General features: G+C 47.5%; 2 protein-coding genes across 14 annotated transcripts in view; both read left to right on the top strand.

Moving 5' to 3' along the window:
• The window catches only part of LOC108078114 (Myosin-7a binding protein), a 30,457-nt gene extending 12,750 nt beyond the window's left edge, over positions 1 to 17,707 (top strand). For 3 of the 13 annotated variants that reach the window (XM_070284443.1, XM_017171717.3, XM_017171720.3), the window contains exons 4-17: positions 76 to 320; positions 381 to 527; positions 845 to 934; positions 3,699 to 4,030; positions 4,933 to 5,100; positions 5,162 to 5,282; positions 5,345 to 5,821; positions 13,184 to 13,555; positions 14,138 to 14,351; positions 14,420 to 14,552; positions 16,251 to 16,748; positions 16,811 to 16,948; positions 17,008 to 17,147; positions 17,200 to 17,707. In XM_070284443.1, the coding sequence (XP_070140544.1) occupies positions 76 to 320; positions 381 to 527; positions 845 to 934; positions 3,699 to 4,030; positions 4,933 to 5,100; positions 5,162 to 5,282; positions 5,345 to 5,821; positions 13,184 to 13,555; positions 14,138 to 14,351; positions 14,420 to 14,552; positions 16,251 to 16,748; positions 16,811 to 16,948; positions 17,008 to 17,147; positions 17,200 to 17,320 (3,196 nt within the window). In that variant the 3' untranslated portion in view covers positions 17,321 to 17,707. Of the gene's footprint in view, positions 1 to 75; positions 321 to 380; positions 528 to 844; positions 935 to 1,927; positions 2,235 to 3,189; positions 3,493 to 3,698; positions 4,031 to 4,435; positions 4,472 to 4,932; positions 5,101 to 5,161; positions 5,283 to 5,344; positions 5,822 to 11,110; positions 12,488 to 13,183; positions 13,556 to 14,137; positions 14,352 to 14,419; positions 15,837 to 16,250; positions 16,749 to 16,810; positions 16,949 to 17,007; positions 17,148 to 17,199 lie in introns of those variants that run through there. The other 10 variants (XM_017171723.3, XM_017171724.3, XM_017171719.3 and 7 more) reach the window with 9 other exon arrangements.
• On the top strand, positions 5,830 to 10,717 carry LOC138927979 (calphotin-like). Its single transcript, XM_070283838.1, has 2 exons — positions 5,830 to 10,530; positions 10,586 to 10,717. Exons 1-2 carry the CDS (start codon positions 6,112 to 6,114, stop codon positions 10,715 to 10,717), a joined length of 4,551 nt encoding a protein of 1,516 aa, XP_070139939.1. The 5' UTR covers positions 5,830 to 6,111.
• Positions 17,708 to 17,742: the final 35 nt, after the last annotated feature.

Here is a 17,742-nt window from a genome sequence, read left to right as displayed (position 1 = left end):
GATTGCAGTAAGAGGTCGGCAAGAGCATCCTATTGATTACCAACTTTGTTTATATTTTCCTCCTCCTTCTCCCAGCTACGTGACATGTCGCACCTGCGGAAAGTCCGTCTGTCGGGGACTCAAGTGCGCCGACTGGCGGCCCAAGGACGCCTCGTGGGAGTGCCAGCTGTGCCAGAGCTCCAAGGAGTCTCTGGCGCACACCTCCTCATGGGTGGCCGAGCAAATGTCCTTCAATCAACACAAGTTCGTCTATCCGATGAGGGCCAGGAGCGAGGTCTACATACCCATTGTGGGAAACGACGGCAACGACAGCAGCATGCGTAAGGATAATGCATCCTGTACATGGAGATATAGGAAATGCATCTTTGATATCGTTGCAGAATTCGAGAGCGTTAGCCAGATCGGATTGCCTGCCAACTCGGATGAGAGGGCCAAGATACGCGAGTATGTGGAGGAGATTGTGGCCGAGATGCTGGGGGGCAATCTGGACCACATCAAAGTGGGCCAGCTGTCCAAGAGCGAGAACTGTAAGTACACAGCGGGCTTATTGCCCCAGATTCAATGAGTGCGAAAATGCAAGGAAATTTTCGCAAATTTAATCCAATTGGCTTGGCAACATTTATGACTCTGGCAACATGTGTCTAGGGCAACTTACTCATGTTGCCGGGCAGCCAAAATCCAAACAAAAAGCATACTTTCCGGCGAGCTTTCGAGCGAGAGAGCTTGCTGGAAAGTCTTTCCCCTGCCTACTTTATGTCGTTCGCTTTTTAACCAAACAAACTTTGCACACCCCAAACACACACACACACACTCGACACACTTGATTCATTCAAATGCAAATCAGACTTGCAACTCTTCGATAAATTCCATGCCAAGCTGAGTAACCTGCTTATCAACGTGGAGAACGGTTTGTGCGCGCGTGCGCTCAAGGGAGGTAAGTAATCGGTAATCGATAGTCACTAATCGATCGAGCACGCACGCTGTAATCGTAATCGTAAAAGTAATCGCCTGTTAATGTATGCTAATTATCCTCTGATTTGGTATGTAGTTTTTGTCTAAAGTGATTGAACCCGGTTTTATATTAGAAATTCTTACTCTTCTTTATTAAATTCAAATCCATTAAACGATATCGAAAATATCGGCTGTAAATTTATCGATTATTATTTTTGATTAATTAAACCTTAAACCTTTTCAAGCACTGTCTTTCACTGTCAGTACGTATCTTAGCCTTGGCATGCATACAAAACTTGATAGGTTGTCATGTAGACCATAAAACTAATCAATGATTACAGGTTGTAGTAAATGCTAATTCTTATCAGTGGACCATAAACTGAGAGTTGAAATAGAATTACACTCTCTTTCTCTCTCTATTTTTGAACCTGCTGACAACCAATCTGAGAAATCGCGGTCAGTGTTCATTGATAAGGCGCAATGATAAGGCCTAAAACACAGTGATAAGGTGGCTGGGCCATTGAAGTGCCGCTAGCATTGAGAACATTATGATACAACACTTTGTGGGCAACACTCGAGCGCCGGATTTTAGCCTTAACTCAGATGACGGGCTGCGATAGGCATTAATCATACGCACCGTTGGCGCATTGCTCACCAACAGGTTCGCGGGCAGTAAATTGGCGTAAATGTCTTACTTACACGATCACTCAGGCCTCACAGGGGTTGTGTCTTAACAGCCGATTGATTTGGTCACGCTTACAACTTGGCCAAGCAATTTAAGCAAGCGCTCTGGCTTGTGAATTACAAAGCCAAACTCCGAGCTCCGGGCACCGCTTCTCTCGGCCAATAATCATCGCAATCGGGCCCACTGTAGGGTCTCCGCCACACACAGATACGGCGGCATATTAGCTCCGCCGTGTGAGCGAGCGTTTAGACGCTCACCGCTCGGCAATCGCACGGCACCGCTTCAGTTGCCAGAAGCGTCGCGCCGCGATCGTAACGCAGGTTGAATGCTACGGGCCGTGCCCACGGAATTTGTCGCGATTTTGGCCGCCACAAGACGCGTGTGATAACAGGCAATAAGACAACATAACTAGAACACAAGAACAAGACATTTGGCCAGCAGATATAGAAGTAAAATTCCATCTAGTGAGATAAGGCCCTTAAGTCAACAGCGAGTGAGAGAGTGCTACCGCATTGGGTTGTGAGTTATCACCAAACCTTGACCCGGCACCAAGTTTGCGAATATGAAATAGGCAAAAATAGAAATAAAATCAATAATCGTGAGTTAAGACAAAGCGACAGGCGAGGAAGAGGCCTTAATCAACGCTAATAAATATTAATGATTCCCGAGATCCCCGCTTTGAGCTCTGAATGAATGTGTTTGTAACCGATCCCGAGATTAACAACAAATTATGATCGTGAAGTATCATCGTGGACTTTCAGCTTGGCTAATGAAACTACCTGGCTGAGCTTTATCTCTGACCTTAACAAAATATAAACCTTTTGCCAAGTTAAACCTTGTGCTCCCAACTTATCGTGGGCCAAATTTAATTGATCGAAGTCGTCGGCGCAATCTGGAGGGGGCATTATCAGAGGCAGAGGCACTCACAGAGCAGGAGTATTAAGTTTTAGTTATTAAAAGTGGAAAAACGCCAGCTCGATTCTGTCTAGCGATAATTGTTTGGGTGATTTCCGCTGAACCCTGAACTTTGGCGTCCGACGAACAACAGTTGCCGCTGCGAAGTGATCCGGCTGGTTCTGTTACCTAGGGTTCTATCCGTCCAGTTTCTGGGGCTATTTCCATTGATGACTCGCACGCAAATGTATGCTCCGATCTGGACACAAAAGTCTCGGGCTGTGACATTTTTTCGCACACCTGAATGACTAACGGGGGACTAACAATTCAGACAGGTAACCAGGTAAATGCCAGCGGGCCTGCAGATAAAGAAATATGGGCGGGCATTGTAACGCAAAATAGATAACTCGGGGTTATTCAGTATGCGATGTGGTATTTACCGCAATTCGTTAATAGACTTAGCATGTCAAAAGAAAATGATAAATATGCGAACCGTATATTCGTATCGCGATTTTCAGCCTGACTGGAGCTCAGTTTAAAGATCTCCCTCCGGTCGCTGGAGCGTGTTTAGGGAGGCGGTGACATATTTATGTTCGGAGCTCAATTAGGGGAGACAAAGCGAAAACCCAACTCAAATATTAACTCAATATAATTAACAGCTCAGCCGGTCGGCCGTTATATCAATGAAAGCTCCGGACAAAGCCCAAATGCCAAATACAAATACGAGCTCTGCATTCGGACAGCAACGGCAGCAGACGTAAATAAACAAATAGGCGAGATATCAGCGATTCAGCAATATCGGCCCCGGTCGTTTACGATATTCGCGAATATACTTTTACTATATAGATAAATACGTATATGTGCATGCAGCATGGACTTTACTTTGGGCCTAGTCACGGGCATGTATGCCGTTGTGGCCGTAATTGTCTTTTACGTGGTTTACGTCATTGAGGTGAAATTAGGTATGGCTAAAACAACACTTACACTCTAGCTCACACACTCACACACTTAATTTCTTCGCCTTTCACATACTCGCTCACCTCACCTAGAAGTAACCGAGTTTTCACTTTTTATTGTATCGATCTTTGCTAACCAAGCACATTGTTGCCCTAGCATTCTCGCTCTCGTTTTGCACTAATCAAGCTCCGTACTTTACACCTGCTTTCAGATCTGCCGGCCATCGTGAATGGCCATCACAATGGTACCGGGAATGGTAACCATAATAATAACAATAACAACAATAACAATGGCGACTCCGAGCTGGCGGACATCTCGCAGACCCGACTACGCAGTCTCATAGAGACCATCATAGCGGAGACCCTGCGGAGCTCGTCCCTGAGTGCCAGCGGTGCCGTCTCAGAGATCAGCCTTGATACGCGCTCCCAACTGGGAGCCTCGGAGCTGGCCAATGGGAATGGCCTAAAGCGACGCCATCGCACGGAGCACTACTTCGAGCCGAAGATCTACCAGGATCTGCTGGCCACTGCGGTGCTTAATAAGGTAAGGGAGATGCCTTTCTGCAGAGAATAAGATGGATACTTTCCTTACCCTAAGCTCCATAAATATGCCTCACTGACCTATGTCCCGGCCACCACCTGTGGTACCAGCCCCTTACCCATTAAGGCCGAGCATTTTGTAAGCCGTGTTCTGGCCACTTCCGCCATTTGCTCACTTCGTTCAGTTTTCGCTTTCATTCGACCTGCACTTGAGCGGCTTCGATTGAGCAGTCACCGCATAGTAGAAGCGGACCAGGTTAATTAGTTGCAGCCCATTGTCTCAACCGTGCAGACGTTTTGTCCAAGCAACACTAGCAGTAGCCGCAACAGAGGAATACCGAAATCAATTCCAGAGCTAATTGGATAAATCAATTTGGAGGAAAATCGAAGAAAGCTGTCGGAGACGAATTCAATAAAGAGGACCATGTCAGATCCAGGGGATAATGTAAATATGTCCAAGGACTTGATAAGCAGCTATCGCTTTCGGGGTTGAATGTTGATATGACTCAATCCCATCGGCAGCGCCGAGGAATTCAGATCTTATCACGGCGTCATTGATCCAGTCAGCATTTAACAGCCCAATTTCCTAATCATATCGGTTTCTGCAACGTGGCCAGTAATTGCCTCTGTCACGACACTCAATCAATACGACGAGTTCTCCCTGGCAATCGGTGACGTCGCCCTGCAGAATGAATCGCCGAGAAACGGTCGTCAAGAACTACAGACATAGATATGTACCTGTCGTAGTGCCGGGTCTAATCCGCTTAAGGGCTTTCCGCTTTCGGTGTCACAAACAATCAGTTGACCCACAACAAATCGCAAACTCTGGGGTTCAACAACACTTTTATTGCACAATGCCAAGGTCGATAGGCTGACACAAGTTTCTGATGTTTGTCTCTTTTGCAGATTGCGGATAAGGAAGGGAATACAAGGCTTTTGGCAGAGAGCACGCCGGACTTGAGTGGTCGCCACATTGACGAGAATTTCAATGCCGAGGCGCTGAGCACTACGTCCGGAAGTTCAATAGAACCACGCAGCGATTGCAGCCTTACTGATCATGAAATCGGACTGGATGTAAGGAATAAACGGAGAATATTATGCAATTCATCATTAATCTTGTACAATTTCTTTACAGAATGGCAAATCCCAATCCCTGCAGGCCGATTTGGAGAGGGAATCTGTCCTCAGTGATTATATAGCCGCGCACATGGTGCCACTACCTGACTTTTCAGCTTCCGTTACCGAGTCCGAGGAAGGTGAGTTTAACTAAAAACTTTGCAGTCCATTTTTTATAGACTTTTCTGCTACTCTATCCTAGATATTGGATCCATCTCCTCGAGCATGATCGGAGACGGAAACTGGGAGGACAACTGGCTCTTTAAAAAGAAGCGCAGCTCGGTCACTCCAAGCAGCACTGGCATGCTTGTGCCGGCACCCAAAGAGAATATCCGGGCCCAGATTGGTGACAAGACCGCTGACGAGGTTAGCGATCTGTCCGAGATGGGCTCAGATGCTGAGGACAGTTCTCTTGACCTGTTGCGCAGCAACGACCTTAATGATCGTCTGCTGAGCAAACACCTGATTGGTGGTCAAAACACAAAGCTTGTCCTAGACGAGCTGGTGGATCGCACCAGCCTCACATCCCACACATTGCCAGAGGAGCACGAGCCGGCGTTTACGGAGACAACTAACGCATTTGTGGTGTCTCCACCAGCCGTGCCATCCGTCGCGCCACCTCCCATGATATTCCAGGATGATTCTTTAAATGAGGAGTTAACTCACACTCCCATTGCAGGTAACTGTCATCAGCCAATATTTATGTACCCTTAACCTTATCATTCTTACTGCTAAGATTTGGATTAACCCATAGTATTTAGACCATTAACCCCTTATATAATTAAAACCGTCCAAATGTAGACCCTCTGGAGCCCCCATGTAGTAGCTCAGTCAGCAACCTTGTGCGTGATCTTAAAGCATCGCCACTTAGCAGTCGTTTGTGTTACAGCTCAAGCCGATAGCGAGGAGCTTTCCAGCCTCGATGGCTGCACTGGTTTCAGCACAGTCGAGTATATCGACGAGGATCAAATGCACGAGAATGTGCCGTCGGTTATAGAGATCTTAGCTGCCATGGCCCTGGGACCGATGCTAGCAGTTCCGGCTTCGGAACAGCCAGGCGCAATGACACCCAGTGAGATGCATACCCTCAAGGAGCTCAGTGACCTGGCCCTGGCCGAGATAAATGCTCGCACATTGGACCTGGTGCATCACCACTCGCTGGATATAATTGAGGAGGAGAATACCGATCTCGCAGAGACAGCACAATTTTCGTCAGTAGAATCCTCGGCGCTCGAAGTCGTTTTAGAGTCCAATTCTCTTACCGTGGAGCCAGACACCGAATCTGTTCTTTCTGTGGATCCACTAAATGCTCCGCACACTTATGAAAGTCCATCAACTCATATTTTATCAGAAGCAATTCCTGAAACCGAAATAGTCAAATTGGATTCTACAAATCTTTCACCTGCAGCGACGGAAGACATTATTCCTGCAGCTGAAATAGTCGCAGTGGAACCTTATGCACCTGTTGAAACACAATTTATGGATGTAGAACCTCCAGCCCCTTTGGAAGTCCTTCAAGGAACCATACTCACTGAATTAGAACCTACCGCCCCTGCTGAAATACTTCGTGAATCACAAATTACCGATGTGCAGTCTGCAGCGACAGAAGGAGGCATTTCTCAGGAGGCATTAGACGAAGTGGATCCTGTTCCTCCAGTAGAGGAAACGCAAACAGTCAAACCAGCGGCGCCCGTAGAAATTCCATCTGATATGGAACCTCCCGCAACAATAGAAGGAGACATTTCTCAGTCTGAATTAGAAGCCGTGGATTCTGTTCCTCCAGCAGAAGTAATTTCTGAGACACAAACAGTCGAACCTGCGGCGCCTTTAGAACTCCTTCCTGATATGGAACCTCTCGCACCTGTCGAAATCATTCCTGAACCACTATCTACCGTTATGGAGCCTGCAGCAACAGAAGGAGGTATTTCTCAGGCTGCAGTAGACGCAGTGGATGCTGTTCCTCCAGTAGAAGAAATTCCTGAAACACAAACACTCGAACCAGCGGCGCCCCTAGAAATTGCATCTGATGTGGAACCTCCCGCACCTGTCGAAATCCTTCCTGAATCACAATCTACCGTTTTGGAGCCTGCAGCAACAAAAGGAGGTATTTCTCAGGCTGCAGTAGACGCAGTGGATTCTGTTCCTCCAGTAGAAGTGATTTCTGATACACAAACAGTCGAACCTGCGGCGCCCCTAGAAATTGCATCTGATGTGGAACCTCCCGCTCCTGTCGAAATCCTTCCTGAATTACAATCTACCGTTTTGGAGCCTGCAGCAACAAAAGGAGGTATTTCTCAGGCTGCAGTAGACGCAGTGGATTCTGTTCCTCCAGTAGAAGAAATTCCTGAAACTCAAACAGTCGAACCAGCGGCGCCCCTAGAAATTGCATCTGATGTGGAACCTCCCGCACCTGTCGAAATCCTTCCTGAATCACAATCTACCGTTTTGGAGCCCGCAGCAACAGAAGGAGGTATTTCTCAGGCTGCAGTAGACGCAGTGGATTCTGTTCCTCCAGTAGAAGTAATTTCTGAGACACAAACAGTCGAACCTGCGGCGCCTTTAGAACTCCTTCCTGATATGGAACCTCTCGCACCTGTCGAAATCTTTCCTGAACCACTATCTACCGTTATGGAGCCTGCAGCAACAGAAGGAGGTATTTCTCAGGCTGCAGTAGACGCAGTGGATTCTGTTCCTCCAGTAGAAGTAATTTCTGAGACACAAACAGTCGAACCTGCGGCGCCCCTAGAAATTGCATCTGATGTGGAACCTCCCGCACCTGTCGAAATCCTTCCTGAATCACAATCTACCGTTTTGGAGCCTGCAGCAACAGAAGGAGGTATTTCTCAGGCTGCAGTAGACGCAGTGGATGCTGTTCCTCCAGTAGAAGAAATTCCTGAAACTCAAACAGTCGAACCAGCGGCGCCCCTAGAAATTGCATCTGATGTGGAACCTCCCGCACCTGTCGAAATCCTTCCTGAATCACAATCTACCGTTTTGGAGCCCGCAGCAACAGAAGGAGGTATTTCTCAGGCTGCAGTAGACGCAGTGGATTCTGTTCCTCCAGTAGAAGTAATTTCTGAGACACAAACAGTCGAACCTGCGGCGCCCCTAGAAATTGCATCTGATGTGGAACCTCCCGCACCTGTCGAAATCCTTCCTGAATCACAATCTACCGTTTTGGAGCCCGCAGCAACAGAAGGAGGTATTTCTCAGGCTGCAGTAGACGCAGTGGATTCTGTTCCTCCAGTAGAAGTAATTCCTGAGACACAAACAGTCGAACCTGCGGCGCCCCTAGAAATTGCATCTGATGTGGAACCTCCCGCTCCTGTCGAAATCCTTCCTGAATTACAATCTACCGTTTTGGAGCCTGCAGCAACAAAAGGAGGTATTTCTCAGGCTGCAGTAGACGCAGTGGATTCTGTTCCTCCAGTAGAAGAAATTCCTGAAACTCAAACAGTCGAACCAGCGGCGCCCCTAGAAATTGCATCTGATGTGGAACCTCCCGCACCTGTCGAAATCCTTCCTGAATCACAATCTACCGTTTTGGAGCCCGCAGCAACAGAAGGAGGTATTTCTCAGGCTGCAGTAGACGCAGTGGATTCTGTTCCTCCAGTAGAAGAAATTCCTGAAACACAAACAGTCGAACCTGCGGCGCCCTTAGAAATTGCATCTGATGTGGAACCTCCCGCACCTGTCGAAATCCTTCCTGAATCACTATCTACCGTTATGGAGGCTGCAGCAATAGAAGGAGGTATTTCTCAGGCTGCAGTAGACGCAGTGGATTCTGTTCCTCCAGTAGAACAAATTCCTGAAACACAAACAGTCGAACCAGCGACGCCCCAAGAAACTGCATCTGATGTCGAACCAGCGGCGCCCCAAGAAATTGCATCTGATGTGGAACCTCCCGCACTTGTCGAAATCCTTCCTGAATTACAATCTACCGTTTTGGAGCCTGCAGCAACAGAAGGAGGTATTTCTCAGGCTGCAGTAGACGCAGTGGATTCTGTTCCTCCAGTAGAAGTAATTTCTGAGACACAAACAGTCGAACCTTCGGCGCCCCTAGAAATTGCATCTGATGTGGAACCTCCCGCACCTGTCGAAATCCTTCCTGAATCACAATCTACCGTTTTGGAGCCCGCAGCAACAGAAGGAGGTATTTCTCAGGCTGCAGTAGACGCCGTGGATCCTGTTCCTCGAGTGGAGGAAACGCAAACAGTCGAACCAACGGCGCCTGTAGAAATTGCATCTGATGTGGAACCTCCCGCAACAATAGAAGGAGACATTTCTCAGTCTGAATTAGAATCCGTGGATTCTGTTCCTCCGGTGGAAGTAATTCTTGAAACACAAACAGTCGAACCAGCGGCGCCCTTAGAAGTCCTTCCTGATGTCGAACATCCCACCCCAGCCGACATCATTCCAGAATCACTATCTTTGGAGCCCGCAGCAACAGAAGGAGACATTTCTCAGTCTGAATTAGAAGCCGTGGATTCTGTTCCTCCGGTGGAAGTAATTTCTGAGACACAAACAGTCGAACCTGCGGCGCCCCTAGAAATTGCATCTGATGTGGAACCTCTCGCCCCAGGCGAAATCATTCCGGAATCACAATCTACCGTTTTGGAGCCCGCAGCAACAGAAGGAGGTATTTCTCAGGCTGCAGTGGACGCAGTGGATGCTGTTCCTCCAGTAGAAGAAATTTCTGAAACACAAACAGTCGAACCAGCGGCGCCCCAAGAAACTGCATCTGATGTGGAACCTCTCGCCCTAGCCGAATTCATTCCAGAATCACTATCTACCGTTATGGAGCCTGCAGCAACAGAAGGAGGTATTTCTCAGGCTGCAGTAGACGCAGTGGATGCTGTTCCTCCAGTAGAAGAAATTCCTGAAACACAAACAGTCGAACCAGCGGCGCCCCAAGAAACTGCATCTGATGTGGAACCTCTCGCCCCAGCCGAAATCATTCCAGAATCATTATCCACCGTTATGGAGGCCGCAGCAACAGAAGGAGGTATTTCTCAGGCTGCAGTAGACGCAGTGGATGCTGTTCCTCCAGTAGAAGAAATTCCTGAAACACAAACAGTCGAACCTGCGGCGCCCTTAGAAATTGCATCTGATGTGGAACCTCCCGCACCTGTCGAAATCCTTCCTGAATCACAATCTACCGTTTTGGAGCCCGCAGCAACAGAAGGAGGTATTTCTCAGGCTGCAGTGGACGCAGTGGATGCTGTTCCTCCAGTAGAAGAAATTTCTGAAACACAAACAGTCGAACCAGCGGCGCCCCAAGAAACTGCATCTGATGTGGAACCTCTCGCCCCAGCCGAAATCATTCCAGAATTACTATCTACCGTTATGGAGTCTGCAGCAACAGAAGGAGGTATTTCTCAGGCTGCAGTAGACGCAGTGGATTCTGTTCCTCCAGTAGAAGTAATTTCTGAAACTCAAACAGTCGAACCAGCGACGCCCCAAGAAATTGCATCTGATGTGGAACCTCTCGCCCCAGCCGAAATCATTCCAGAATCATTATCCACCGTTATGGAGGCCGCAGCAACAGAAGGAGGTATTTCTCAGGCTGCAGTAGACGCAGTGGATTCTGTTCCTCCAGTAGAACTAATTTCTGAGGCACAAACAGTCGAACCTGCGGCGCCCTTAGAAATTGCATCTGAGGTGGAACCTCCCGCACTTGTCGAAATCCTTCCTGAATCACAAACTGCCGTTATGCAGCCCGCAGCAACAGGTATTTCTCAGTCTGAATTAGAAGCCGTGGATTCTGTTCCTCCAGTAGAAGAAATTCCTGAAATACAAACAGTCAAACCAGCGGCGCCCCAAGAAATTGCATCTGATGTGGAACCTCCCGCACCTGTCGAAATCATTCCTGAATCACAATCTACCGTTTTGGAGCCCGCAGCAACAGAAGGAGGTATTTCTCAGGCTGCAGTAGACGCAGTGGATTCTGTTCCTCCAGTAGAACTAATTTCTGAGACACAAACCGTAGAACCTGCGGCGCCCTTAGAAATTGCATCTGAGGTGGAACCTCTCGCACCTGTCGAAATCCTTCCTGAATCACAATCTACCGATATGGAGCCCGCAGCAACAGAAGGAGGTATTTCTCAGGCTGCAGTAGACGCAGTGGATTCTGTTCCTCCAGTAGAACAAATTCCTGAAACACAAACAGTCAAACCTGCGGCGCCCTTAGAAATTGCATCTGATGTGGAACCTCCCGCACCTGTCGAAATCATTCCTGAATCACAATCTACCGTTATGGAGCCTGCAGCAACAGAAGGAGGTATTTCTCAGGCTGCAGTAGACGCAGTGGATTCTGTTCCTCCAGTAGAAGAAATTCCTGAAACTCAAACAGTCGAACCAGCGGCGCCCCAAGAAATTGCATCTGATGTGGAACCTCCCGCACCTGTCGAAATCATTCCTGAATCACAATCTACCGTTATGGAGCCTGCAGCAACAGAAGGAAGTATTTCTCAGTCTGAATTAGAAGCCGTGGATTCTGTTTCTCCAGTGGAAGTGATTCCTGAAACACAAACTGTCGAACCTGCGGCGCTCTTTAAGGTCCTTCCTGATGTGGAGCTTATCGCAGCGCCAGAAACAACTATTTGTCAGAATGTTTTAACCGCTGTTGATCCTGTTTCACCAGTCGAAGTGATTTCGGAGACACAATCAGTTGATCCTTCGGCAATCTTAACGGTTTCTTCTGAGGTTGATCCTCCCGCACCTGTTGATATCATTCTTGAATCACAATCGACTGATGTGGAACTTGCAGCAACAGAAAAAGCAATTTCTGAGGCTAAATTAATTGCTGTTGCATCTGTGGAATTAGCTTCTGAAACACATTCAGTCGATATCTTTACTGCAGTTTTACCAGAAAAATTACGCCAAACTGAAGTAGTCGCAAGAGAACCTTCTACGTCTAAGGAAATCTTACCTAAAACAGAATCTGTTGACTTGGAACCTTCTGAGCCTGGGGAAGTAGACAAGGAAGCTCAATTAGGTAATGTTGTTCCTGAAGCACAATCAATCGTAGCGAGACTAGAAGATGTTCTCCCAGTTAAATCTGCCAGTGAGGAGGCTCCTCACACGATACAGGAACTCATTTCTGAAACATTATCTTTACAAGAGGAGGAATCTGTCGCTGAGAAAACAGATCCAGAAGGACAAACCATCGCAGTGCTTTCAAAACTATCGCCGTCTGAAGTACCAACAAACGATCAGCAAATAATCAATACAGGAGACCAGTTATCAGAAAAATGTATAACGGAGCCTGCAAAACCTGTAGTGGATCCTCATTTTGAAAGGAATTCATCTATAGACTCCTTAAAGAGTGACTGCTCCGCTCTAGGTAAAACGTCTCAGAAGTGCCTGCGAAGACAGCCAAATATTCCCGACACAACACCGAGCGATGGAAACTCTCCTGTAAAGTCCGAGTCGTTGAATCTCTTGGGAACCATTTGCAAGTTTTACATAAAAGACAAAAGACTGCTGGCTACAATTGAACGCAGGCGACGCCGCTCTTTGATCATGCACAAGTACCTCAGTTCCTTTGACTCCATAGAAGACAGCATAGACGATGAAACCCATCCCAGCATTTTTGAAGAACTAAACGAAGATAGCTTAGCATCTTACAGCGAGTTGCAACCCCCAGCAGAAAGAGCAGCTACTCCGATTTTTGATACTGACCCATTAGATACTTTTGAGACTGAAACTGACTTGATAGATGAAGTTAAGGCAGGCGCAGAAGAGCCCCAATGTTTTTTTATTTCAGAGAACAATCCTGAATCTCATTCGATTCATAAACACCATATAGATAAAAATGAATCGCATCATTTTATTAGTACGGACGATAAGCTTGAATCTCATTCAAAGCATTTAGAAAATGTCAGTAAAAGTAAATATTCTGCAGCAACCGTTAGATTAGATATGGCCAGCCAAACCTCCTGTGATATGTCATATGAACACGATGTAGGGACTGAATCTCTAATTGTGTTTAGTTTGAGTGACATAACATATAATTTTATCAATGAAATTCTCTTCTCAGATCAATTAAGTACAGAGTCGCATTATAGCGACGACAGTGAGCCCTCCACTGCCTGCGAGACCTTCAACGGAGATGGTGACTCAGAGCAGGAGTTTGTTAGTCAGACGGTTTTAGTCCTGGACGAGCATCGGTCCCAGAATACTAACACTAACTCTAACAGCACCCTGCACTCTAACTTGCATCGTCCCCTAACCCTAACTAACAACCCTCCTTCGGGTAGCAGACGCACTAACGGAAAACTAACAAATGGTTCCCTAAAATGGTCCGGTAGCTACACTACCGACCTGTCACACGGTGGCCCACCGGCTGCCCCACAAGACGGTGTTGCCGCCGAAGATGATGATGTTGTACTCTTGCGGCGATTTGTGCCAGGTAACGCAAGGTTGTGGCCATAAATGTCATCACTCGGTGTTTGTTGTCCTCCCTCTATGGTTTGCTATATTGTGTCTGTGTTAGCCTGGCTCTACTGCCCGCTGTATTGTATGTATAACCCACGCAAATCCACCTGGCGTTCGGGTGGGTCAATCTCAAGGGGCGAAAAGTAATTTTTGGATCGATATAGGTTCACAAATTTACCTCAGTTGAGAACAATCCCAAGTTCAAAAGCAAAACTATAAGCTTGTGTAAAAGAAAAGCCAAGAAACTTTAATTATTATATCAACGTCGAGATTCTGATTCAGCTTAACGATTAAGTTTATTTAAATACACACTTTATAAAAACAACAGATTTTACTAACATACTATTAACCATTTTTAAAAATTTAAATAAACTTTATTGTTCTGATATGATATTCTATGAAAATTCAGAAATGTTATGGTTTTTCTTTAAATTTGGGAGGTGTAACTTGGTCCACTGATTACTATTTGCTCCTGGGAGTTGACAGCTTTATAATTTCGATGGAAACAGACGTACCATAGTCCCTGAATCTCAACCCTCTCTGAAACCACTTGCAGGTTCAATTGCCGAGCGCGAGGTGAAGAAATGGTACAATGCCGTCGAAATGCCAAACAACCCATACGCTCCCGAGGCCCTGAAGCAGCGCATCAGTGGTACGCAAGAGCGGTACATGGACGTGCCAAATATCAGTCCCAGTGCAGAGCAAAAGGCTCTGGCCTCAGCACTCACTGAAAACACGGACCCTCCGTCGCCCCAAACGGATTACAAGCGGTTCGTTCTCTGATCTCCACGTCTAACTAATTTTTCTTCACCGTCCACTGTTAATCTCAATCCACCAGGTACAGCCGCGACTACTACATAAATAACGCCCCCAAAGACAGCACGGGAGTTGTGAGGGCCACTGCCGCCAGCTCCTTTGTGGATCAGCGGCGAAGCGCTGGTGAGGACGTCGAGGACATCGTGATCAACGAGGTAAATCAAGAACCAGAACCACTTCCACCGCATGGCCGCATTTCAAGTAGCGCTCAGAGTAACGTTGCCGACCTCTCTCATTGGACCCTATCCACGCCAGTGCGCCGTAGCAGCTCGCTTAAGTTCATTAACAGCCGCCCCTCTCCCCGTACCTCTGCCTCCACCGCCCCGCACTCATTGGCTTACGAAAGGTCAGCGACCCTTGAACGCCCCTCCACCTCGGCCTCCCATTACCGGGAGTCGGGTCTGGGCGATGACATAGACGATGACTTTGAGGTAAGGTCACAGCGCTCCTGGCGGAGCAGCTACAGCTCACTGCCCAAGCGGCACACGCAGTCCAGCCTGAGTCTCCACAGCAATGGGAGTGGGATGTCCTTCGGTTCGTCCGTGTCCAAGCGGCGTCAAGGGGCGGGAGGGGGTGGACCCTCCGCCGGCGTCCTGACCCAGTTCGAAAAGCAACTTTTGCACAAGGACCTCAAGCGAAACAGCTTCCGAGCGGTGTCATCCACCTCAAAGGACTTCGTGATGAACCCGCTGTTCGAGAGCGAGGCGTTGGGTGGGAAGCTGACGCTCCGGCCGGAAACGGAGGACCAGGGCGACTCGGGGGTAGACAGCTGCCTGAACGGCTTCAGCGGTGCGGACGCCAAGTATAGCAACAATAGTCTGCTCTTCTAGATATTAGCTGATGGGGAACGGGAACCATTGGGGATCGGGTAGGGCCTTAGCCTTGGCCTGGAGAGATATTTGCCAAATCGCGCTTAGCTTAGTCAAAACAGAAGTTAAACACTAGTCAGTATAGCAAAGCCAATTTCCTTGTACATAGAAATGAGATGGGCAGGGGCGGGAATAAAAAACTAAAACAAAAAGCACACCGAATCTCCCGCACTGGACGGAGATCTGATGGCAAGGACCGAGTCCTGGCCCAGATCTATCCACTGCACCACCACTTGCACCAACAACCAACCAGCCAACCAAGCGGCAACAACAAGCTAACTTTGCATTTCCACCAACGAGAGTGTCGAGCTAGTGTTTTAATTGTAATTTAGAAAATAACTTTATACTTGCGTAATGCTAATGCTACGTTTGTTTTTAATATTCATTATCTTGCTGTTAATTTTACAAACACAAAATTATATATTAATTTCTGTACCGTATCTGTATGCACTCCGCTAATGCTCTTTTCTTATAAAAAACCGTACACGTATGCCTAGCAATATCTATTATGCATTAATTCCAAATAAAGCCAAACTTTAAACAAATCGAACACTGAACCGCAGAAACAAATGTTTTTAGTACCGTATCCATCCAAGAACCCATCGAATTGGTGAGTACAGAATCGAGCATTAACCGAAATAGTCAACTTTGTGTTTGGGGTTGCTTTGGATTTGACTAACAGCATTTGTTTCGAGATCATTGCCAGCGATCGTAACTACCCGAATGACCTTAAATGTGTAACTAAGATAATTCGCCTGCATGCTGCTGCCTGAGCGTTTTCACCCACCACATCACACACTCGACTACAAATCCACGCCCACACCTACACCTACACCTACACTAATATCTTGGTACTAAAACACTTTTTCTTTTCATTTAAACCCTAACCGTAACTATCCTGCACTAACCAACAAAACAACACACAAACCACCTGCAAACAAACCAAAACAACCTACTACCAAACCAAAAATGTTTTATCAAAAGGCTCAAAAAGCAAGCCAGGCTGCCACAGAGCAGGACCAGCCACTGGAGTCGGTGTATAAAGCCTTGCCAGTTCAGGTCCTGGACGAGTCCTTAGACTCCCAGTCGAATCCCTCGTTGCACTCGCTGCAAACGACGACCACTACAACCAGCGATGAGTCCGACACGGTGCGCATCTACGATTTTAATAAGCAGGAAACGACGGTTATCAGGGCTGCTCCAGCCTCGGAGCAGCCACAGCATCCCAACAGCTCCACCTCATCGTCCATGGAGTCCGCACAGAGTGCTTCGCCTTCTGTGTCCTCCATCGACTCATCTGTCTCGAAGAAACGGGAACGACCTGTGGTCCTCCAGTTTGGGCCGGGGGACTCGGCGCCCACCATAGGTTCCCCTGCCAGTACACCCACTCGGGGATCCACACCTCCAGCTTTCAGATTTTTGCAGCCCAAACGCCGCCTCATCGATCCCAGTCAGGTTCTGTCAGTCGACGAAGATGATGTGGTGAGTGTGTGGCTAGTGCTAGAGTCCAAGCGTTTGGTAACCACATAATCCCCTTTCCCTAGCCGGAACCACCCACTCCTGCGGCGGAGAGGCCGGTCATCGAAGTTGAATTGGGCCATGCCATGCCATCCGTGAAGGCTCTGGCCCAGGCGTTCCTCCTGACCAGCAAGCACACGCAACCCCAGCGCAGGTGGCGGCAGGTAAGAGTTAAAAATTATGTAGCTTGAGTTCAGAATAAGAAATGGTTTTCATGCTGCAGGTAAGACTCGCTGCCCCGCCAGATGCACCCAATAAGCCAGGGACCTCATTGCCTAAACGTCACAGACTGGAGCACGCTGTCTCCATGGCTGAGGTAGCGGATGAGTCCACGATTGCCTCGGACCTTTCATCGCTCGAAACGTATGTTGTTATGGGCTTTAAAGTGCAATTACGATAATATATTTCATTTCAGCGATCCATCTTTACACTCCGAGGGCAATCCACCCATAGCCTCGCCAGCGAGTCCTGTGCCCGTGCGGCACGGCTTCCTCCGGAGCAATATTGCTTTCTTTGAGAATTTAAAGTTCAAGTGAATATGCAAGAGGGGCTTTGTGCGGTGTGCAGCCATTAGTTGATCTTCCCGGAGTGGGAAAATGCACGATAACGGTGAGGCACACGCAGCACATAATCAAAACCAAAACTTCGCCAAAAACCAAGTGCCATGGATGGCCTCCATTCCCCAGACCAATATTATCACACACACAACAAAGTACTTAACTTCAATCGGCACCCAGCGTGCGCCATTTGTTAATTGTAGTCCGTATTTACTATTACGTAAATCTTATATCCATGGATACTATTTATTTAGCTCTAAGATATGTATTATGTACTTGCTAGGCGTAAGCGAACAATGCTACATTTCACCCGTGTACTAGTTTAAATGTTACATAATTGTACTCAATAAATCGTATAGAATAGTACATCTTTCGGGGGTTTTACAGCTACACGAATTCAC

The sequence above is a fragment of the Drosophila kikkawai genome, chromosome 2R (genome assembly GCF_030179895.1).
Source record: "Drosophila kikkawai strain 14028-0561.14 chromosome 2R, DkikHiC1v2, whole genome shotgun sequence".
NCBI classification, from domain to species: domain Eukaryota; kingdom Metazoa; phylum Arthropoda; class Insecta; order Diptera; family Drosophilidae; genus Drosophila; species Drosophila kikkawai.
Note: the sequence above shows the minus strand (reverse complement) of the source record. Positions and strands in the feature narration are given on the sequence as shown.

Bases quoted from the DNA above. Each gene is read 5' to 3' on its own strand.
- LOC138927979 (XM_070283838.1), top strand. From the start codon at position 6,112: ATGCACGAGAATGTGCCGTCGGTTATAGAGATCTTAGCTGCCATGGCC. The intron at 10,531-10,585 runs GTAGACGCAGTG...AAACTCAAACAG, and splicing joins GAGGTATTTCTCAGGCTGCA to TCGAACCAGCGACGCCCCAA.